Here is a 23266-nt window from a genome sequence, read left to right as displayed (position 1 = left end):
GAATACACTTTTTCAAACATAGGAGATGGCAAAATTAAAAGTTAGAAGTGAAGAGTTTCTTGCTGATACTATGCAAATATGTGAAACCATTTTTGGTGAGAGAATGTTTGGAAAATACTATTCTGTGTTTCTTCCTTAACATTTTTTGGATAATTGCATGTTCTAGAATAAATTACGAACATACTTTTGTTTTGATTCCTGCAGTAAAAGCTTAGATAATACTTGATGGAGCAGTACTTTTTTATTTTATCCTTGGATTCCTGTTGCTTAATAGCTGCTGAATTTTCATAGCTTTTGAAGTGTCAGTGAACTTTGTTTCAGTGTCTTGTGTATAAAAAGTACCTGTTTGTAAGTTCCAAAAGAGTTTGTTTTATATCAAGGGAAGGAGAAGCATTTGACAGCTTGTATAATGAGTAAACTGTACTTCTTTTTCCAGTTGCAACATCATGTCCTTTTTGTTCCTAAACTTTTTTTTTTTCATTGTGCTCAGTTGCTAGTCTTTCTTAGCTTTAGATTTTTAAATGAGCAGTTCAAAAGGGCTGGAGGGAGTGTGGGCTGGATTTGAGCTATTGTCTTTAATTCAGACTGATAAACTGAAGTATATAATAGATGTCAAATTGTTTCTTCATATATAGATGGAAAATGTTTTCAGAGGAAAACCCAGCTCTGTAGCTGTGCTGTTGAACTGCTTTTATAGTTTATGGCAGAGACTCATGACTTGGTGTATTAAAAAACGTGTCATGTCACAATCACAGAATATCCTGACTGGATTTAATGTAACACACGTCTTTTAAAGTACCTGTGGTTTTTGTCATGCATCAGCAGATGAGATATCTCAACAGACTACTTTTCTTTTTCAACATGTGAGAAGTAAAATAAACAGTAAAGTAAATACAGAAAGATTGGAAGTGGTGTTTTTTTATCCTGACCATAGGACTGATGCTGAGTGCCTACAGGTTGTTGCCTTGTGTTTGGGTGGTTTATGTCTTGAGGTGGTACCTCAGATGTCTGTTTTGATTCTCATTGCCTTGAAATATTTTTAACTGATCTTAAAAAAGTTAGTATTTGGAGATATTCCTAAAAGGCCAATGTGTTATGTTCTTCAGATGATTTTCAAGTATCCTTTGCTGCCCTGGGAGAAATCATGGACATGTTTCTAAACTTTTTAGGGTAAATGAATTCACTAGTAAGGGACAAAGAATTGGTTTATTGGATTTTTTGCAATGTAGCAATATGGACATGCTGTGGCAAAGTGCTGAGCTCCTAAAAGAGGCTCTCCCTGCAGAAGGTGTTGGGGAAGCATGTCATGACTTGAACAAACTCCAGAATAGCCATGTGCCACTGGACAGAGCCAGGTAGGACATGCTGAAGATCAGAGCTTTGTTCCTGGCTTTTAAAACATAGTGGTATTTCCCTTTCTTTGCTATTTAGAGTTTTTACTGGTTCAAGGTGTTACAAGTCTCAGTTTTTCCTTCACCTGTCATTACTGCTCACAGTATAACAAAAAGAATTACTAAGATGAGCTCTTTTCCTAGTTCTTAACCCTGTCTGGTTCTTTCCCTCACTGCAGCTGTCAATATGAAAGGACTTTTGGTACTCAGTGGGAAACTTAAAGTCTCAATTTTCATAGGTTGTTTTTAGTTTGTTAGGGAATTACTGATTGGAGTAATGTTGCATATAAGGAAGATAATGTGAAATCTAAATAAACTCAAGGACATACTAATATAAAAACTTAGTTAAAAACTATTAGCAGTGTGTTTTCTCAGGATTAATTGTAACTTTAAGCAATGCTTGCATAGGAAGAGAATTATCAAAACCTTGTTTTTAAGATATGTTTTTTGGTGGCTGTTGCCACAAATATGGGATTTTCACATCACACCTAATTTATAGCTCATATTCTAAGAGCTTGGGAGTTTTTATTTGTGGATATGGGAACACTAGGTTGGGACTTGGATTCTGAGCTCAGTATTCTGGGTATTTTTCCTGGTTTATGCAAAAAAAAAATGTAGTATTTACATTAATCTTTTTATTTTTATTGGAAAATGCCACCATGAAGTGTTGGGAAATCAAAATGTCTTAAAAAAAAGCTGAGATCTAATCAATGCAATATGCTATTTTATGGTCTTTAAATATTGTGTCAGATCCCCTTTTTTGACCAAACTAGTTTAAGACCTGAGGTGTGCAGCCATTGGTTTGTGTTGTGTAGCTCTGCTCTGTGTAACTTGAATTCAGTGCAGGTTTCTGCAGGGTACCAGCACCCTCTCGTGGGCTATGTGATTGTGGTTTTGGAACTGTTTTACAACAGTCTTATCTTCACTCTTTTCTTATCTTTTTAATTATTTTTTTTTCCATACAGAATGTCCAAAATCGTCTTTGCTAGGGTTACAAAAAGGCTTGGCTCTGGGACTGTGTATCTGTAGTATGGAATTTATTTCTAGAGTTCCAGAAATTTGTCCCTTTTAAGGTCAGGAGTTGCTATTTGTAATGCACAAATTTTTAAAGAACCAAGCAATTGACTGGATTTTCTCTTCTTGCAGGTTGCAGAATCAGCATGTGTCTCCAATAGTTAAAAAGGTAAGCATACTGTATTTGCAGACGTGGAGCAAGATTCTCTGTTCTCTGATTGATGCATTTGGCTCATAACTTGGAGTAGGAGAGACTTCATCTTAATGTATTTGAACACTTATTTAGTACCTTATTGTTTTATCTGTAACTTTTATTTGTATCTGGACTCTAAATCCCTTCACAATTATCAGATCAACAGTTTGAAAATGAGAGGATATTGGTTGTCAAGTTGATACTACAAAAACTTAGTTACCCTTCTGCAAATTTGTTTTTTGCAATGCATATTAATAAAGTAAATAGGCAGAGCTGGCATGTAGGACTTGAGAGTTTGCAGAGTATTTGAGCAAAGCTTAATAACTGATTTTTGTGGGAAAAGAGGAAATAAACCCAAATTGTAAGTCTATCTCCTAATCCAAACCATCAGCCTACATCTATGACCTTTTTTTTTTCTTTTTATGAAATAGCTCCAAGATATCTGAGTCTCTTTTAACCTCCTTTAAAGCTAGGTTAGACGTTTCTTGCAATTTGCTATTATATTCCTTAGCACTGAACAGCTGTATCAGTTATCTTTTAAGTGATATTGAAAATATTCATATTAGTTACTGGGAGGTCTAGGCTGTTCAGTTTTTCTCTCTGAATAGTTATCACTTTTGCCTTGGTAGCACATCATAAATTTCTGTAACATTTCTGACAGTTACAGGTGTCCTTTGGGAAAAAATATGTTAAAAATGAGAAATTCAGTCCTAACAGTAATCTGGTAAGAAGGTTAGAGACAAAGGAATAAATCTGCAAACATCTTAAGTTATTTCTAATTGGGAACAGAGCTCTAGACTTCCTTGGTTGAGGGAACAATAAATGCAAGCTCAATTATTTATGTAACAGCAGATGGCGCAGTTGGAATGGCTTTAATCACCTGCAGAATAGACTCCAAGCTGACCAATAAACTCCAGTATGTGGTTCTGTATCAGAGCTCTTGGGGTTCCCAGTATGCAGCCAGCAGCTCTGGATCTGGAATTTGCTGTGCAGAGCAGCTTCTCAGGCTGTAGCTTAGCCTTACTAATTCTAGCAGTTGATGCTAATTTATATTTGTTCTTGCTGAAGTACACAAAACTTAAAGGAAAACTGCTGTTGGCCTGTAATACTGTCCTTGTGCTTGAAAAATACCCAGCTTGCTTGTGAGAGCAAAAAATTTAAAAAAGTCTTTAAAAGTGCTTACAAAATACAGTGTACGAGTATTTCTTCAAAGAGCATGTAAAGTAAGCTGATAATAGGGGTCAAATCTATAAGTAAATGAGATTTTCAAGGATGTTTAAATGCATGGAGATTTTCATGTGATGTATATTTAAAACCCTATGTTATGTGGTGTATATAAATATGCTTTATATATATGTAAAATAGGGGCTGCAGCATGGCTTTGAGCCTCTTGCTGGCCAGGGAACCTAGACAGGGAAGGGAGTAGAGATGCCACAGCTGCAAGGTCCAGTGGAGAGCTCGAGCATGTTGGGTTTGGTTAGTGAAGTGCTGCTAATTTAAGATGCCAGTGGCAATGTTTTTCAAAAAATGCCAGCCTGGATAATTGTCAAAATATGATGGTGCACGTAAATCATCTACCAGAGATCATCTAGATTCAATCATGTGCTGTGTTCCTGATGGACTGAGAAATAAAGGTCTGAGAGCAGCTGGAGGTGACTGGTCAGAGAAGTCTCATCACTGTAGTAACAGACTGAAGAGACCCGTGGAGTTTGCCCCTGCAGGCATTCCCTGCTAGAAAGTGCTTTTTTGTCCTGTGATGTTTAATCTGGGGGCAGGATTAAAGGATAGCTGCAACCCTCAGTCTGTGCTGATGATCTGTACAATCTACAGGATCAACATATGTTTGTTGGTCACTCAAATGGGGAAAGAGGATGATACCACATTATCCCATAATGTCACATGTTACTTTTTAGTTTATGTAAAGGCTGGGAGATACCACAGGTAATGTGGTATTGACAGTGGGAGGCCTCTTGGTCAGGCCTGATAGAAACCCTTGTATGGAAAATCTGTGACTAAAGTATATTTGAGATTGGCATATTTATGTATTCCTGCTATTTCCAAATACATTCTGTGCCTTTTGAGGCAGTGTATGCAATGGGAACATGAGGAATAGTTGTAAAGGATGCTGAAAGCATTGTTTGATGCACTGTGCTGTTTAACTGTTTCTTTGCTTATGTCTCTCCTTGTTTCTGAGCTAGAAGACTGAAGAGTTGCCCTCCCTTATTAATAACAAAATAAAATTAATCCACACCTAGCAGTGAGGATGTCTTTGATCTAGTCCTTTTATAAGAGAGCTGTCTTTCCTTGCCCCATCTGTGTGACAAAGGGTTAATTGTCACATGTGCCTCTGGCAGTGGATACGAGTGAGCTGCATCCTTCACTCATCTTTGTTCACTGGACTGTGCATCAGTGCACTCCATGGTTCTGGGGGCTGGGTAGAGGAAGCACAGGGATAACTCTCCTTTTGGGAATACATTGCTGATGCTTTGGGAGGAGGTGAGGGGGTGGCACAGGTGGTAGGGGGTGCATGGCATCGTGTCAAGCCATGGCTCTGGGCAGGTGGAACCTCTGCAGCATGGCCTGACTGCACTGGAAATGCAGGAGGATGAAGCGATCTGAGAGGAGAGGTATTGCTGATTTTAAATGCTGGAACAAAGGAGTAGCTGGAGGGGTAGTGGTGATGCTGTAAACGTAGCTTTCAGGTGAGGTTTGAACCTCTTTGCTAAGTGCAACTTCAGCATTTGACTTTGGATTCACAAGAAATCCAGTTTGTCAGAAATACTTTGAGCAAGATGCATTTCCCAATGTTTTATTTCACTTGATTTTCAAGGTTTGGAAGGAGAGGACTTTTTAACAAATATGAAAATCCTCTAAAGCTGCAGCTTTCTGACTTACACTGTTTTCTAATAGTGCTGTGTCATCTATCAAGTTAATGGGATTTTTTGCATATATACCATTCACTGAATGTAAAATGTAAAGTGTTGTTAGCTGCTAAATTTCCTTTTCAAGACATATTTAGGTTTTCTCTCAGTAATGAGAATAAACCAAGATAACTCTTAAAGTCTTTCACAACTTTTTTTGCATGCAGTCGATACCTAGGATATTCAAGCAGAAGAAATGCAGGTTATCTGTAAGTCCTCATGTGCTGTGTACTTGCTGTAGCTAACATTTACCTAAAAATCTCTCAAGTAGTCTCCCGTGGAAATAAAAGCAAATTCTGTTGTGTTGGCTGCTGCATTTTTAAAGTATTTCTGATGTTCTTCCTATCTATGGAAATACTCAGTGGTTCTATGCCTCTTATGTTCTTTACCAGAGTGATCTGCTGGTGCAGTTGTTGGGGCTGGAGGGAGGAGCTGAGCACTGCTAACTTTTGTGTTTTTTTATAATGAAAGGATTTGGAAAAAAGGTGATAATTCTTTATATGCCATGAGTAATCTAACTCTTAAACACAAGTGGTTAAAGCTTAAAACAGGGAGCTTAGTGTCATTTGGCTGCATTAACACTGTAGGATTGCATCTCTTAGGTGCCTTAGGGCTCTTCTGTCAACTGTCCTGCTTGGCTGTTTATCTTCCTCAACGCATTCAGAATCTATTTTGGCACAGTTACTGAAACTATTTAAAAAAAATTACGCAAGTAGAGTTTCTGTTTTCCTCTGCTTTTAGCAGCCAGGAGCTTGCCTTTTCTCTCCTTTAGGCTGTGGGGTGAGGTGCTGAGCCCAGGCTGGTAACCCAGCTCCTCAGGAGGGTTTATCTGTGGTGTGGAAGTGTGGGACAGCTCTACAGCTTTTGTCACTTCTGCCCTGGCTCAGGGCACTCACTGATCTCCTCGGTAGAAGTTAAACCAGGAATTTTTCAAGTCCTTTGTCCTTGACTACAAAGTGGTGCTGCATGAGTAACTGGAACTGTTGTGATGTGCTAATGAAGGTGATAATTATTTACAAGTCCTGTTGATTACAGTCAACTAATTTCCTCTTGTTACAGTGGAGTGTGCTGATGTTGTGTAATGTAAACTCTCAAGGGTTGGGCACAAGAGGTTATACTAGATGGGGTTACAATCAGGTGTGTGTTCAGTCACTAGTGGGGTCCCACACAGCTCTATCCGTGTCCCTGTGCTCTTCAGCATCTTCATAAACAGCCTGGAGGCAGGAATCAAGGGAATACTAAATAAGTTTGCTGCCAATACTAAATTGGAAGGAGCTGTTGACTCCCTCGAGGGCAGAGGGGCCCAATAGAGAGACCTTGATGAATCCAAGGGCTGGGCAGTCACCAACCATGAGAAGTTTAATATCGAGGGCAAGTGCTGGATTGTGCACCTGGGGTAGGGCAATCCTGGCTGTGTGTATAGACCAGGACATGAGAGGAATGAGAGGCTGGAGAGCTGTGGAAAAGGACTTGTGGGGGTCTTGTTTGATGGCAAGTTGAGGAGGAGTCAGCAGTCCCTGGCAGCCAGGAGAAGCATCAGGCACAGCAACCCCAGCTGGCAAGGGAAGAGATTGTCCCACTTTGCTCTGGGCTGGTGTGGCCTCCCCTTGAGTCCTAGGGATGGGTTTGAGCACTACAATATAAAAAAGACATGAAGCTATTAGAGATTGTCTGAAGGAGGCTGTGAAGGAAGTGAAGAGTCTGGAGGGGAAGCCATAGGAGGAACAGCTGAGAGCACTTGGCTTGTTCAGCCTGGAGAAGACTAGGGAGACCTCATTGTGGTCTTCATCATCCCACTCTGTCCTTTGGCAGATTGGGGCTGCATCTTTCAGTCACTGATGGACATCTCCATTTTAGGAGGTACCTTTGGTCAGGATTTATCCAAACAGCCCAATGCCAAGCCCAGGTCTGAGGCTGCTGCTTTTAAAGGATGTTTAAAACTTTACCTAATAAACTGATACCTTAAAGGCTAAATATCCCCCTCCCTGTTTTCCAGCCAGAAGCCGTCTCCGCCAGCCAAGAAACCAGCAAAGATATTTCACAATGGATGCAGACGATGAAGAAAATATGAGTAAGATGTGTTTATTTACATAGCAATAAACTCTGTAATAGTTTCTGAAAGTAATTTTTTTCTCCCAAGCACAGGAGCAACTGCAAAAAAACTTCAGATGCAGAAATGGAAGTCCTTTAAAATGCAGTGAAGAAGAGTAAATTGGAGCTTATGCATTAACAGTGTTTTTAAATGTGCTAATATAGTTATACCTTTTGTATTGTACTTTACACCTTAGATTTTTCTTACAGCAGCTGACTAATCAAAATATTTCCCTGTCTTGAACCAGCAGTGAAGAAGGGAGGGATAATATCAGTAGTGCCCATGCCGAGGTGTAAATGCTAGTGTGGAGAGAGATGAAGGAGATGAAGAGTATAATGTAAAGGAGGGAGAGCGGAAAATAAGAAAGAAAAAAGCAAAGGAGGAGCTGGAAGCTCTGCAGGTCTCACATGGGCTGATTATTCTCTTTAGATGCTGATTGTCCCATCCCTGAGCTAGTGAATTATTAAAGTGATTTTAAAGCTTAAAAACAGTCAAATGAAGTGATCATCTTGATACTTACTTGATGCAGCCAAGTGTGTGAGGCTGCTAACTCTGTGCTATAATTAAGATCCAATAACTTATAAAAAAAGTATTCTTATTGAACCATTCTAAAATATTTTTACTGTTATTTGCCTTTCAGCTATCTTTTTTTTTTTGTTGTTGTGACATAAGAGAATTGTTCTGTTGCTGCTGTGCTGTGCTTGACTAAATAATTGTACATTATGTTATAACAAATTTGCTTCTTTTTCCCCCAAGTGACAGTGGCTAAAGAGTGCATCTGGCAAAGGTGACAAAGCCCTGCAATGGTTTTGGAGCAGAAGAATTGTAGTTCAGTCTGGAGGAGTTACAGAACAATTTTAGGAGATGAGGAAGTTAGATAATTGTGTTAAAATAAACCAATCAAACCCAAACCAGACATCCTCCCCCTCATCCCTCCCCCCCAAAAAAAACCCAAAACCCAAAACCAAAGCAAAAAATATTACCTGAAATAGAATTCATCTTTTCTCCTTAGTGAAACAGTGAACTCAACTGCAATATACTTGGTATAATTTTCTTTTCCTTGGTATATAAGAAATGATTTCACATAGATACGTTTCTAAAGGTGGCTTCTCTATGAAGGCCTTTAAAAAATGTAATTGGATAATTCTCATAATGTTTTTGATAAAATATCCCTTTTCTCAATAATGCTATAGCTGAGCATGAATAGAAAGTGCCTTCCTGGGCTGGAGAAATATAATCTCTTTATAGGGGCATTTTTAAATTTTGTGTAATTAAGAAAAACACTAAAGTTTTGTCTGCTTATGGATTTTTTTTGTGTTAGTGCATCAGTATGGGAAACCATTCAAGGAATTTGTTATTTTGTCAGGGGCTTGGCTCATTGGAACTGTTTAGGAATGCATTTGTATAATCTCAGTTTTAAGTTGTCAGAACCTTGGCTGAGCCCAGTTCATATAAAGTACAAAATGACCTTCCTTTATGTGCCCACACAAACATCATGAATTTGAAATGTTAAATCATCTGATTTGGGGGCGGGGGGGTGGTGTCAGAAATCAAAGTTTAAATTTTTAAATTCTTCCCTTTGATGTGTGCAGACATACTTTTTTTTTAACTTTTTCTCTCTTTACTTTTATATCTCTTATAATTGTGAAGTGGCATATTAAAAGTTGCCTATTAAATTTTTTATTATTTTATGTAACTCCTTTTGGGGAAAGGTTCTTAAAGGAAAGGAAGGTGGGCTATGCAGTTGTATTTATTTTGGTTTTTGGTAAATTTGTGAGAAAATTACTGGAGTTTTTCTAGAAAGTAAATTTAAGTGGCCCCTCCCTTAACTAGTTTGGAAAAAGATTTTTTGGAGAAAAGTGGAAAAAAATGCTTATTTAATAAGTAAAATATTTATAAATATAAAAAAATGAATAATATTAAACAATAAAACTTTCTGTTATTTGAAGAGATGGTAAATTCAGAAAGTTTTTGTTGTGGGGTAGCCTGTGGTTGCATAACAAGAATTCCTCTGCAGAAGCCAGAATTAAGATGATTTTTTTTTGGTTCAGATTAAATCTAAGACAGTGATGATGTCTTACATTAATAAATTAATATCCCTGAGAAAACAGTGTTTCAGACTTCACTTTTTAGAGTTTTCCTTCTTTATTCTTTGGTCATAGAGATGCTACAAGATATTTGGGGAAAGAGATGGTTATTTGGAGTGTTTGTTTCTGGTTGCTTTGCGTGGCTGGTGTGTCTGCAGCACTCTGAACACTTGGAACACAAGCGTGTGACTCTCCTGACCTTTCTCTTTGATCTGTTTTCTCCTTTTTCTAAAAGATGCTCTGAAGAGAGCATGTGGTTTTTTCTGCTTGTTTTTAAATGAAAAAAATTACTTATTTAGAACTTCCCCAGGCCACTAAATGACAGCAGCAGTATAAGGGATAGCTAGAACCATCTTTTGATTCAGCTAAGAGTCATCTAAATTTAATGAATTGTGTTCCAGATCGACAGAGCAGGGGGAGTGTCTCTCAGCAAGCAGGTAATGGAAGGTCCCCAATGGATAAAGCATCTTAATGGCAGATGCTTTTTAATTACAGGGAATAAACCCAAAAATAAACCAGCATGTCCAGATGGAAGATGTATTTCTTTACTGGCATAAAAAATTCCCCATACCTGTTCCCTGCTTTGAGTATTCTTGGGTTTGTAAGCGCTCAGACAAAATCTGGGGGGCAGGACTGTCCTTCTGCTGAAGTTGTTGGTGTCAGCTATGATTTTTACTCTGGTGGCCTCCACAGACATAACTCAAATACCTAGTTGAAGCTGCCAGCTGTTTTTAATGACTAGAAAATACATCAATTTAATGAAAAATATGCAGTTTTTAAATCATGGGTTGTATAAATGTTTAAGAAAACAGGATCTCAGTCATCAAGTGTTTATTTTGTGTTAATGCTACTTTAAAGCCTTAAATACACAGCAGATATGATGGACTTCAAAGGTCTCTCTAAAGCATTAATTCCTTGAAAAATTAAATTTAAAGATTGGAAATACTAGATTTCTGTAAAATCATGCATGACATCCAGTGTTACATATTAGAATCATAAAACTTTAAAAAATAGCAAATAAATGCCAGTAAATGCAATAGGGCTGTCAGGTGGAGGATCAAAGAAAGCAATGGGAGATGTTTTCATGCCATTTGTAATGAAATGCTGAAGAACCTTGCTCAGGACATCGTGGATGCCATGGGTTTATGGGGTCTTTAGAAGCCATTAGGAAACTTTTTTTTGGGGAAAAAAAAGCACATGTGGCTCCCTGCCTTGACCTCTGGAAGAAAACAGAGCTGCAAGGCTGCCCTGGGGAGGGTCATTGGGTCCTTATGCTGGTGTGATACCCTCTCCTGGGGTCTGTTGGTGGCCCTGTCACATGTGGGGAACTGGGCAAGGTGACGAAGAGGCAGGAGGGCCATTCCTGACTTCCCTGGGAGGGTGGCATGCCTGGAAAAGGCATGCAGGGAAAGGCTGTGCTGCAGGCTCCATGTCTGAACATGGACAAGATTGGAGGTGACATCTCTGACTTGAACAGCGTATGTTTTGACTAATCTTCCCAAGCCCTCGGGTAACTAGAGAGCCTCAGCACTGCTGGGCCAGACAGGCTTACAAAAAGGACCAAAAATGTACCTGCACCCTCGGTCTGAGAGGGAGGGACCTCTCCTTGCAGTCCAGTGACCCTGTGGGTTGAAATAAGCACAGGCCCTTTGGGTTTGCACGGAAAGTCTTTCACTTTTCCATCACAAATTTGGATTTGGATCATCTCCACAGTTGCCTCCTTTCCTGGTCTCTTGGTTTGACTCAGGATCAGCTCCCTACATTCTTCCTCTCCAAGTTTCTTCCACCCTGCAGATTCTCCAAGGCTAACAAAGCCTAGTAGCTCTCAGGCAAGGAGTAGTTTTCTTCCCTTCTCTCTTAGTGAGCCAAGGTAAGCCTGCAAGTTTATTTCTTGCTCCCTACGAGTCCCTCCTGTCAGGATATGATTTCCTCTACCTGACAAAGGAGTTCCTCCAGCTGCCACGCTTATATGCAAAAGTTTTTCTTTTTAATGTTCAGCTGGAGTCTATTCAACTCCTATTTTCCTTCTGTGGTTTCTGGTAGTGGTTTTTATATAAAAAAGAAATTAAACCAGAGACCATTAATTAGCGTTAACATAATTATTTCTGTTTAGCGTGAAGGTCTTGGTGGTTGATAACAAATACCTGGTGCCACCAGTAAGGGCAGTGTTTTAGATAAGATGTAAGAAACTCACTGTAAGGAAAGATCTAAAAATGTTCCTCCACCATAGATAGATATTTTTATAAGGAATATATACATGAACACTGTGTTGACAGTTGTGGCCCTGTAGCCTTCATTCTCCAGGCAATACGTTTGTTGCTGAACAAGAGCTCCTTGATTAAATACTGCAGATTTCTAGCAATGAAATGCTTCAGAATTTCAATTCTTGACCAAATTTAATTGACTTAATTGCATGATCAGTACTGTACAATTCTTTGTTGTGCTGCTGTGATTTAATGAAATGTGTTCCTACTTTGGCATTTTCTTTTGATCTGTTTTTTTCCTTCCTTTTTTTCTCTTTGAGCACCGAAAGGAGTAACCTATCGAGCTTTTGCTGGAGGATGTTATAAATGAAAATTTAGTAACCATTCCATCAGCTTTGTAACCTGGGTGAAGTGATGTGTGCATGGTAGGGGATTCTTAGGGGAGACTGAAAGTGTGGCTGGAATTTGTCACTTTATTTAGAAAGAGAGCTTCCACCTGGTTTGCTCTAATTTCAATGGCCATTGGATCAGTGTAGATGTAATATAGATATACTGAAGTTTTGTTAAAAGAGAATTAAAAATACTTGTTCTATAACATTTGCCTTTTCATTCACAAATGCCAGTAGAAAGCACAAATAGTTAATTTCCTTAGTTTCTTCATCAGGGTGAAAATGAGGTCTTTGAACTTAAAGCAAATTTAATTCCTTATATATAGCTCTGACATATCATTACCCCAACTTATATTTTTGAAAACAAATTATTAAATTAGTATTATATTGTCTTCCCTGCCCTCCCATTAAAATATTAGCACTGTGAGTGTGCAACTTTTGTCACACTTTTGTCCTGTCTAGCCTTAGAGAGGATCTCTAGTGATTTTCGGGTTTGTAACTTCATGACAACAGTTTTCTTGACAAGGAATTATGCTTGCAAATGATAAGAGATTTTTTTTTGGTAGGAGGCTGTGTGGAAATATGTAGTTTTGTGGTCCTGCTGGCACAGGGGGCAGCTGAAGTTCCTGAGAAAATTGGGATGAGGTGAAATGAATGTTTAGAAAAAGCATAAAAAAACCACTGAATTTGAAGAATATAGAATAGCTAAAGAGAAACAAAAACATGCAAACACTCTTCAGACATAGTACCTACTAAAGAGTTGCCCAGTTTTTCATTAGTTTTCATTGTTTTCTGAATGAAGGTTTTATTTATGTAGTTTTTAAATTTAAGCAACTAAAATCACTGCGTGAAGAAAAATAACATGACTAAACAGATAATAAACTAGAATTAAATATCTGGCTCAGAGTTGTGGTCTTAGGCATCCATTTTTACTTATGGTAGTTGTTTGTTTTGTGGGCATATGTTGTTGTAGCTTATACTGTTGATTTAAAGTGTTTTTGAGGCTAAATATAACTTTATAAGGAAAAGTTTTGTTCCAGCATAATTAAAATGAAAAAAAAAAGTTGTAGTGACTTTTTGCTGTGCAGTTGTATCAAGTGTGTAGTTTGAAGATTGAGTGTGTTACTTCTTGAATTACTGAGAGGTTGTGTTACATTATCATCATCTCCAGTTGTATTGCAAAAATTTTTAACCTGTGAGCACACATCACTTAACCAGTTACAAAGAGAGATAAAGGAATCTATAAATTTTGCATTTACAAGATCCTGCACCGAAGGCATTGTAAGTTACTCTTTCTGGGCACCGCAGGTTCGAGCAGCACCGACATTAAAGAAAACCGCAATGTGGACAACGTTCCCCCCAAGGACAGTGCCGGGCAGGGGCCTGGCGAGGGGACCCCACTCTCCAACGGCGGTGGCAGCAGCAGCAGGAAGAGACCTTTGGAGGAAGGCAACAATGGCCATTCCAGATTTCGCCCCAAGAAGAGGAAGAAAACGCCCGGCCCTGTTCTGCCAAAGAACGCCCTGATGCAGCTTAACGAGATTAAACCTGGTTTACAATACAAACTCCTCTCCCAGACAGGGCCGGTCCACGCCCCTATGTTTGTGATGGCAGTGGAAGTCAATGGGCAGGTGTTTGAGGGGTCTGGCCCAACAAAAAAGAAAGCCAAGCTTCACGCTGCCGAAAAGGCTCTGCGCTCCTTTGTCCAGTTCCCAAATGCCTCAGAAGCCCACCTGGCCATGGGCAGGACTCTGTCGGTCAACACGGACTTCACATCTGACCAAGCAGACTTCCCCGACACCCTTTTCAATGGGTTTGAGACGCCAGTCCCTTCTGACGCTTCCTTTTACCTGGGCTCCAACGGGGACGGCTCCTTCGGCTCCAGCGGGGACTACGGCTTGCCGTCGTCTGCCGTAGCCAGCAGCCTTTCCCAGTCGCCTCTCCCCCCGCCCTCACCCTACCCCATGGCCAGCGGGAAGAACCCCGTCATGATCCTCAACGAGCTGCGCCCGGGGCTGAAGTACGAGTTCCTCTCGGAGAGCGGAGAGAGCCACGCCAAGAACTTTGTCATGGCTGTGGCGGTGGACGGTCAGACTTTCGAAGGCTCAGGAAGGAATAAAAAGCTGGCAAAAGCTCGGGCTGCTCAGTCAGCCCTGGCATCCCTGTTTAACATGCAGCTGGACCAGACTCCATCTCGCCAGCCCATTCCCAGTGAGGGGCTCCAGTTACACTTGCCACAGGTGAGAAACCCTTTGGGTGTTGTGGATGGCTTTGGGTAATGACCAAAAGGAGTCAAGTCATGTGTATTGAATCAGTTTGAACAGCATTTTTGCTTCTGTAGATATGTGTGTGTCTCTTTATATATACACATACGTGTGTATGTATATTTGTATTAGGTGATTTATGCAGTTACAGCTTCTGACAATTTGTATTTTCTTGCACGGAGAAGAGGCTTTGTTTCTGATGTTTTCACGTTGTGTTAGAGAGCACCAGTGCCAGCTTGAATTACGTTTTGTGCTGTGGAAAGATTGAATCACATCTTGCTCATCTCAGGCAGCAAGACTTAGATGGAGTTCAAAAGAGAATTACTGCTTTAAGTGAAGTTATTATTTGATACAACAGTTTTTAGCAGAAAAGAAAATCATTCTCTCCTGCAAACAGAAATTGTTGCAAGTCAAGGTCAGATTAAGTAAGACTGCTGCAATTGCCCCTGGTTTCCAGGGTGTGACACATTCCATGTGCATTTATCCAGGATGTGTGATTGAGTGGCTGTCATCTGAAGGGTTGTGCTCTAGGCAAATGAATTAACATGCATATGGGAATTACTTAGGCAAGTAAATCTGGTTGAGAAATAATTTAAGTCATATAATGAACTAGGGAAGGTAGCCAGCATACCAGACACAGATCAGAAATTTGAAGTCACTAGAATGGAGTAATTTTGAATTTTTTTAATGCATAAAAATTCTCCACTCTTTTCTTGTTTATGTTTCTTCCCAGTCAAACTACACTAATAATTGTTAGACTACTGTCTTTCTACTGCATCTGTTGGGTCTTTTTAATGATATTATTTGCCCATCTAAATTAAAATATTTGTCTGTGAATTCTTTTGCAGCTTTCTGTTTATTATGAGAATTTCAAGGCTTTGACCTTTTATATCTCAAAACTGTTGTAGATTTCATTAAAATTCTAACATACTGTTCTGATATAATAATGTGGGGTCAAAGAGTATAAGTAAATGTGACTATTTTGAGTACATTGTTTTCATAAAATAGGTGGATATTATACATATTTTAGGCCTTCCTCTAGGGTTTCATTTTAATGTTTCACAAGTGTGTTACTGATGAATGTTTCCTTCATTTTCAAATCCAGGATCATGCTGTTTTAAGTACTTACAATTTCTTCAATAGATTCAGTGATTTCACACTGCATTCTCTGCTTTTAAAAGTAGACTTGACCCCAGACACCAAAAAAATTTCACTGCTAGTAATTCATGTGTAATTAGTTCTTGCATCAGTAAAGTGGTGAAAACTGGAAGAGGGAAGTGTGAAAAACCCAAGCTGAGCTGGGAAAGATGTTACATGGGTGCTGCCTCATTTAGACCCTATTTCAAGTAATTTTTTTATTCAGGAGCTTTTCATCTTGTCATCAGAATGTCATCAAGCACTTCACTGTGTTGCTTTGCTTTGAATTATAATTAGCTGTTACTGGAATTACATTAGGTCTTTTACATATTAGTGGTTTTGGTCTGGTATGCATTTAATGATTTAAGCATTTGTGGTGTTTTCAGGTCCTGCTTGATTTATCTTTTTTTAGAAGTCTGTGAGTTGTTTAATTATTTTAGACATTGTTTACTGTTTAAAAAAGTGTTAAATTCAGAAATAATCCTAAAGTGGGTGAAATCACAAAAACTGGAGACTGCAGGAATGATGTAAATGGGGCTAGGATTTGATACAATCAGTGGACAAAAAATGTTGATTGTGTTGGAAAAAATGAAAGCTAGAAATATGTGAGGGGAGGAAAAATTCAAATACCAAGTGCTTAAGGGAAATAAAAGAAGTACAGCGTGGTTGTGCCCATGAAGATGTTGGAATTGACTGCCTGGGTGGCAGGTCCAAACCTGCCTGTAGCTCATTTGTGGTGAGAAGAATGGAGTTGAGAGGAGATGTTCCCTGTGATGGTGGTGGTCGTGACTATGGCTAGATGTCTATCCGTGACCCCAGCAGATGTCCTGAGAGCTGCAGGTGCCCCAAAGAGAGTTAAATGCAGAAACACATGTGCAAAGTATCAAATGGTACAGAAGGGTTGTTAAAATCAAAAATTGATTGTTCTGAAATGGATGTGAGAATAATCTTGTGGTCTGTACAGGGGATTACTGAGGTGTTGATCCTGTGGTTCAATTCAAGCTTGTCTGCTTGCTCACAGCTTGGTCTGTTGTCAGAGATGAAGGAAGGTTTCCTGCAGTGAGGAACATCTCTGTGCTGCTTTTAAAAGTAGATTTGACCCCAGACACCAAAAAAATTTCACTGCTAGTAATTAATGTGTAATTAGGAACACACTCAACATGTACCTCAGAGTGGGTAAAAATGTCTCACTGAAAAACTCAGCAGTTGTGCATTTAACACCTTGGCAGTGGGTGTGTTGGTATTGAACAGATTGTCACACTTGCATTAGAGGGACTTACCTCTCCAAAACACAGACAATATTTTTATGGTTAGCTCTGCTTTGTGAACTGATCAAAAAAGTCATAGAATGGCAAAATGGTTTGGGTTGGAAGAAACCTTAAAGATTGTTATTCCTACCCCCTGCCATGTGTGCAGACACCTCCTGCTATTCCAGGTTGCTCCAATCCCTGTCCAACCTGCCCCTGAACACTTACAAGGATGGAGCAGCCACAGCTTCTCAGTGCCATGACCTCACCACCTTCACAGGGAAGAATTTCTTCCTAATATCCCATTTAATGCTGCCCTTTGTCAATGGGAAGCCATTTCCACTTCTCCTTCACTCCCGGCCCTTGCCTGAAGTTCTCTCCAGCTCTCCTGGAGCCCCTTCAAGCACTGGAAGGGCCTCTAAGGTCTCCCTTGATCCTTCTCTCCTCCAGGTGAACACCCAGCTCTCCCAGCCTGTCTCCAGAGGGGCTCCAGCTCTTGGAACATCTTGGTGGCCTTCTCTGGAGGGGTCTCACACCTCTGTCAAAGATGGCATGGTGCTGTCCCTAAAAGAAGTTCTCAGGCCAGTACCAAATGCTTTGGAATAAAACTGAGAAAAGAACATACTAGCAGCAGTAATTCCCCAGTATATGCTTCAAACTTTCAGCAGTCCAGGCTGCTGGTGTCACTCAAGGAAAAGTTTTCCATCAGACAGTGGGATCCTGCTGGTTGGAGGTATCACCTCTTCAGGCCACAAAGGGCTTATGTTAGAAAGCTGATATTGGAGGTTTTCCTAATGTTATTTCCTCAAACTGTTTACTTAAAATGATAACTGATTAGTCAAGGCGTGCAGAGAGCTGGAAATTGAAATCGTACACATTGAAGCTTAAATATAGTTATTTAAATTAGAAAGCTTGACTGTTGTGAGAGGAAGCAAATTGAGCTACATAAATGAACAGTGTAGCTGCAAATGAGATAAGTTTGAAAAACATCATTAGAGAGAGTATTATTAATCATTCACCTAATTGAATGTATTCTTTCTGTTGTTGTGGACAGACATTGAAACAAAACCTTAAGCAGGAGAAATGGGATGAGAACCAGTATTGAATGGCTACTTGTACCTGATGTGCTTTTTTTTAGTCCTGGTTCAACCTGGGGCAAGGGGAAGTATAAAAAATTATTCAAATATATAAAAGCTACACAAATAATTATGAACATTATTGGAGATCTGGGAAAGCTACTTCTGGAGAGGTACAGAGGAGTTCTAGGCAGTTATAGCAATGGATTGCTTAATGTATACAGGAGAATAAGAATGTGATGGATTCAAACCTGGGAAAAATGTAATATTGAATGTATTTATGGAAATATCATTAATTATGTCTTGGAATAATTGCTGTGAAATTGGAAGAAATATACAGGATATATCAGCATAAGCAGTGAAAGACTCTACAAACAGGCAGAAGTTTTTTAAAATCATTACAATGAAACTTCTCTGAATTGTGTGTGCTGGTCACTATTAAAGGGGAGGATCTGGTTGACCTTGATTTTACTTGCAGAGGGAAGTTCACTTAAGCCATTAACTCTGAAGATAAAGAAAAAAAAAAACCAAAACAAACCAAGGGAGAATATTTCTGCTTGAGAAGGGTCCCTGGAGATCTAAGAAAAGCACAAAGGACTGAGATGTCTTGGGTTAGTTCCTTTGAGAGCTGTGAGCTATTGCTGCTGCCTTTCCCACTGTTCAGGGGATCACCAACATTCATCTTGGGTGGTCTCCATGGTCATTCAAGGTCTTCCTTCAGTTCCAGATTGACCTGAACTTCATCAGCTCCAGAATATTTTCAAGTGTGAATGATCAGGGTGGTTCTGCTACAGCATTGCTGCAACATTTGTATTTAACCAAAACCAGTCTGTGTGTGTAGAAAAGGAGTGGGTTCACTGTGACTTCATCAGAGAAGGGAACAACGCACCCAAAATAACTTGGAGCTCACATGCCTTACTGAGCCAACTGTCAGATATTTTAGGTCTTTCCTTTTTTGAATTACTCAAGTTGGAATAATGATTTAATGCAGGGGTAGAGAAACTGTGTCAGATTTTAGAGCATTCACAGAGAAGGTGAGGCATAAGTTCAATTTCTGTCCCAATTAATGTTTATTTATATAAAAGGCAATAGAGTCAGAATGTGATGTGAAAGATCCCTACTCAGGCCAGTCAGTGGCCTGGGGTTCCTGTGGAAACAGCTTCAAGTCCATGGTTTTGAGATGGGCCAGCAGGATGTAATTTCTGGCCAGTAAGTCTTGTTCCTGGTGCTGCCTTATTCCCTTCTCTTCCATGCCCTTAACTATGTCAATATAATAGACATAGACTGCCTGGGAGACGGGGATAATTCTTCTAATTTATTGGGGCAGTATTCTTATCAAAGATCAAAATCCTAGTGACTGCATCTATAGGCATTTACCAGTGTTTATTCCTCACTGCCCAGCTGTTGTCACACAATTTGTATCAGATAGAAATAACAAATCTTGAATGTATCTGCCTGTTTTCTGGCAGTGATTTTTCTTTTTCCTCCTCTCCAATTCATCCTGGATTGTTTGCATCTCCAAGGTTCATTTTGTCTCGCTTGAGTTCTGCTAAGTCTTTCTTATGAGTCCTCCCCAGTGTCTGGCTCTAAGTTCATCCAAGCATTTTCAAATTTCCTTGCCAACAGCTTAGTTCCAGGCTCTGTGAGATGCAGCTCCATCCTGTTCTGCTGTGCCAACTTACATCTTCCTAGAGGAGCTCACTGCATGCTCCTTTGTATACCAACACCACAGTTTCCTCAGGATTCTTCTGGAAAAAGCTAATGGATCCAGCCTGTATGCAAGCTTACTACCCAGCAGCCTTTCAGGGATTCTTTGTCAGTGGCATTAGCAGGGAAAGTGGCCATGGATTTCTTCCCAGAAACACATGGCATGTTCAGTTCTCAGAGCTGGGGAAAGCTCCTCCAGATACCCATCACCACCCACCACCTTGTTTCTTTTTTTTTTCTTTTTTTTTTTGAGAAAAGTCAAAAAACATTGTTTATTCCCTGGATACCTTTTCTAGCAGGTTTGAAGCCTCTATTAAGCATAGAATCATAGCATAGTTTGGGTTGGAAGTAACCTGAAGCATTTCCTGTCTGGAATAGTTTGTTTCATAGTATCTATATTCCATCACAATGTCATTCAGCATGATTTTACAGTGTGCTGTCCAGCACATCACAGTATAGAGCAGAGCAGAAAATAGATGGATTACAGAAATGAGGGCATAAAACTTGCAACTGGGAAGCAAGTATCCATAACTATGCAGTGAGACTAGGGATAAAACATTGGAATGGGGATTCTGTGCCTTGGCTGTACAGTGATCTGCCCTTATGGCTGCGGGGAGCTTAATGTAAGCCTCTTGTGTCTTAATTTTCCATTTCTAAGACCAGGATGATTAAAAACCACTAAATTATTTGCCTTTTATTTTGTGTATTTACCTTAAAGTTCAGCTTTCTGCATTAGGTAAGTACTAGGACAATTAAATGCAGATTTAGTCCTGTGTGGTGGTTATGCTGGCAGAACATGGACTGTAACTCAATTTTAGGTCCACCAACAGAATGACCATGTTTGAAAATCAGTGCCTGACCAGACATGTTCGTGACCTCTGAGCCAAATTGCTTTCCTGAAAAATAGATGGAGTTTCTGAGTTGAAGTCCACTCAAGTGTTTGAAGAAAATTGGTGTTTGCAATGTCGAGAGTTCTGATTCCACAAGTTAAGTGATTGCAAAACGTGGATGAAGCTGGTGCAGTTGGGACCTGACTGCTGGTCACTGTTTTCTGTCAGGCTCTGGTGAGAGCTGCTGAGCTCTGTATTCATGACAGCCAAGCTTTAGTTATTTCTTGGCTGCTAAAGCTTTTCCAAAACAAAGTTAACATTGAGAGCATGTCTACGTCATTTCTAGGCTGCTGGTTTTCATGAGCCTTGTTAAGGAAATGGGGGTGAATGTGGCTGGTGGCCTTTAACCCCTTTTCTTTTTTCTTTATTTTATTTTGTTGTTTTCCCTTTTTCCCTTGGGCATCTAATACATCTCTATCATAGAATGGTTTGAGTTGGAAGGGACCTTAATGCTCATCCAGTCCCACCCCCTGCTATGGGCAGGGATACTTTCCACTGTCCCAGGTTGCTCCAAGCCCTGTCCAAGCTGGCCTGGAACATTTCCAGGAATGGGGCAGCCACAGCTTCTCTGTTCCAGTGCCTCACTCAACATCTGAATATCACTGGTGGGTGTGACCCAATACCTGTGTCTGTGTGGTGTGTGAAGCTGTGGGCCAGGTGTGCACACCTAGAACATCTCAAATACTGCTGGTTATTAACACATGCTTGCCTTGGCTTCAGTTTCTTTTCAGAATTTGGTCTAGACTCATTTTTTCTAGCAGTTACAGCTCCAGCTGCCTTGCAAACAACAGGTGAGATTAGCTGCTGAACTGAATTGTCTGTCTACAGGAGCAGGACTGCTATTTAGAAGTTTTCCCTCATTTTAGAAGTTACTCCCACTTACAGACTGACTTGAAGTGAGTGTTCAAGTTTTCCTGAAAGACAGAAATCTTTCCTAATTTTGAGATAGCTTATTTGGGCTTATGCACTGATGTTTTCTATTCCTAACTTTGTATAGGTCTTGTAAAAATAGGATATAGGAAGTATTAAACTAGGGTTGAAAACAAAATTGCCCTTATTTATATAATAGATAAGGAATTAGATTGTTATAAAAGATTCTTTTGAGGGGCATGGATTATTACTTCAATCTTATTGTCAGGCTCAATGTTGAGGATACTGAAATGATGTGTTTTGAGGTTTGAGCATGAGAATATGGACTTATCTGTCTATGCAATTGTTCTCCCAAGCCTCAAATGTTCATCAGGCTCATGGGCATTAGGTACTTCAGTGTTTGGCCTAGTACTGTTTGACCTTGTTTTGGTAGACATGGAGCATTCATACCTCTGCTTCTACTTGCAAGGGATGCCTCAATGTCAATTTTTAAAGTGACCAATAAAAACTCACTTCATTTGCTTTGTCCAATTATTTAAAAGTGTAAATCTTTATGACTTCATGCTCCTGTAATTTTTCAGTTATTATTTTAGTTTTTCATGTGTGTTTCTGTGTGGTCCTACAGGTGTTAGCTGATGCTGTTGCACGCTTGGTTGTAGATAAATTCAGTGATTTGACAGAAAATTTCTCATCTCCACATGCACGTCGAAAAGTCCTTGCTGGAATTGTCATGACAACAGGTACATTTTAAAAAAAGTAGCATTTTGAATGCTTAAATATGAGAGCTCTCTTTACATCTAGTAAACTAACTTTTTTCATTCAACCAATTTGAAATGTATTTTTACTGTTTAATCTTGAAGGTGGACTAAATATAGTAATTAAATCTCGGGTACTTATAGGAAAATTAGACCTGCAAATAGTTCTTTTTCCACAGAGTTCCAGTCCTCTGCCTGAGACATCTGAGTAGCTCACAAAATGTAGGTTTTAAAGTTAATCGTGAAACTTTGGGGAGGATTTTATTTTTTTTCCCATCAGTATTCCTGGTTTGGGCATGTTATGTAAGAATAACTCTCCTTTCCAAGGTTTTAAAATTTTGCACTTTGTTATTCTTGCTACATTTTGTTCTTAGTGCTCTATGTCAGTCATTTTAGTAAAAATATTCTGAAGAAAGCAGTTTATGTTTTGGCAGATGGCAGTGGTGTTCACGTGTCAGCAGTGGTGTCATGGTTCCCTGGGTGCTGACATGAGCTCTCTGCTTGTCCAAATCTCCCAAAACAGTGAAGTTCTGCCCTAAATTAATCCATGACCATGCTGTTGCTGAGTTTTCCTCACATTAAGGTTGATCTTTGTCTGCAATCCATGTGAACCCTTGGTGGAATATTCATTTTGAGGCTGTCCCAGCTGTGTCCTCCCCGGTCTCTTGCCCTCACACTCACACAGGCTATTGGGAGATTTAAGAAGCCTTGATGCTCCTCAAGCTCTGCTGAGCAACAACCAGACCTCCATCTGGTAATAACACTGTGTTAGCCCCAAATACATGAGGAACATGCTGTAGTTTTGTTTATTTTGTTTTCTGATATTTAATGGGTTTTTATGCTATTTACAGCTCTGTATGTGCAATTCCCAAAAGAGTCATGTGCCAAAGAATTAAGACTTAACTAACATGTGAATACCTTTTGATTAACTGAAGAAACAGCTTTACACAGAATAAGAAAATATCTTTTAATGAATACGTGTCTGGGGAATGTTTGGAATTAAATGACCCCATTGCAAGCCTTGTGTTA

At 39.6% G+C, this 23266-nt stretch overlaps 1 protein-coding gene across 4 annotated transcripts in view; it reads left to right on the top strand.

Annotated features, from left to right (window-relative positions):
* The window catches only part of ADARB1 (adenosine deaminase RNA specific B1), a 57005-nt gene that overhangs the window by 15225 nt on the left and 18514 nt on the right, over positions 1-23266 (top strand). For 2 of the 4 annotated variants that reach the window (XM_058839531.1, XM_058839533.1), the window contains 4 exons: positions 2538-2574; positions 7520-7590; positions 13600-14531; positions 22108-22222. In XM_058839531.1, coding sequence (XP_058695514.1) covers positions 7563-7590; positions 13600-14531; positions 22108-22222 — 1075 coding nt within the window. In that variant the 5' untranslated portion in view covers positions 2538-2574; positions 7520-7562. Of the gene's footprint in view, positions 1-2537; positions 2575-7515; positions 7591-13599; positions 14532-22107; positions 22223-23266 lie in introns of all 4 variants that reach the window. The other 2 variants (XM_058839529.1, XM_058839530.1) reach the window with 1 other exon arrangement.

Source organism: Poecile atricapillus, chromosome 5 (genome assembly GCF_030490865.1).
Source record: "Poecile atricapillus isolate bPoeAtr1 chromosome 5, bPoeAtr1.hap1, whole genome shotgun sequence".
In the NCBI taxonomy this organism is placed as follows: Eukaryota; Metazoa; Chordata; class Aves; order Passeriformes; family Paridae; genus Poecile; species Poecile atricapillus.
The sequence above is the reverse complement of the archived record's forward strand: the minus strand, read 5'-3'. Positions and strand labels throughout refer to the sequence as shown.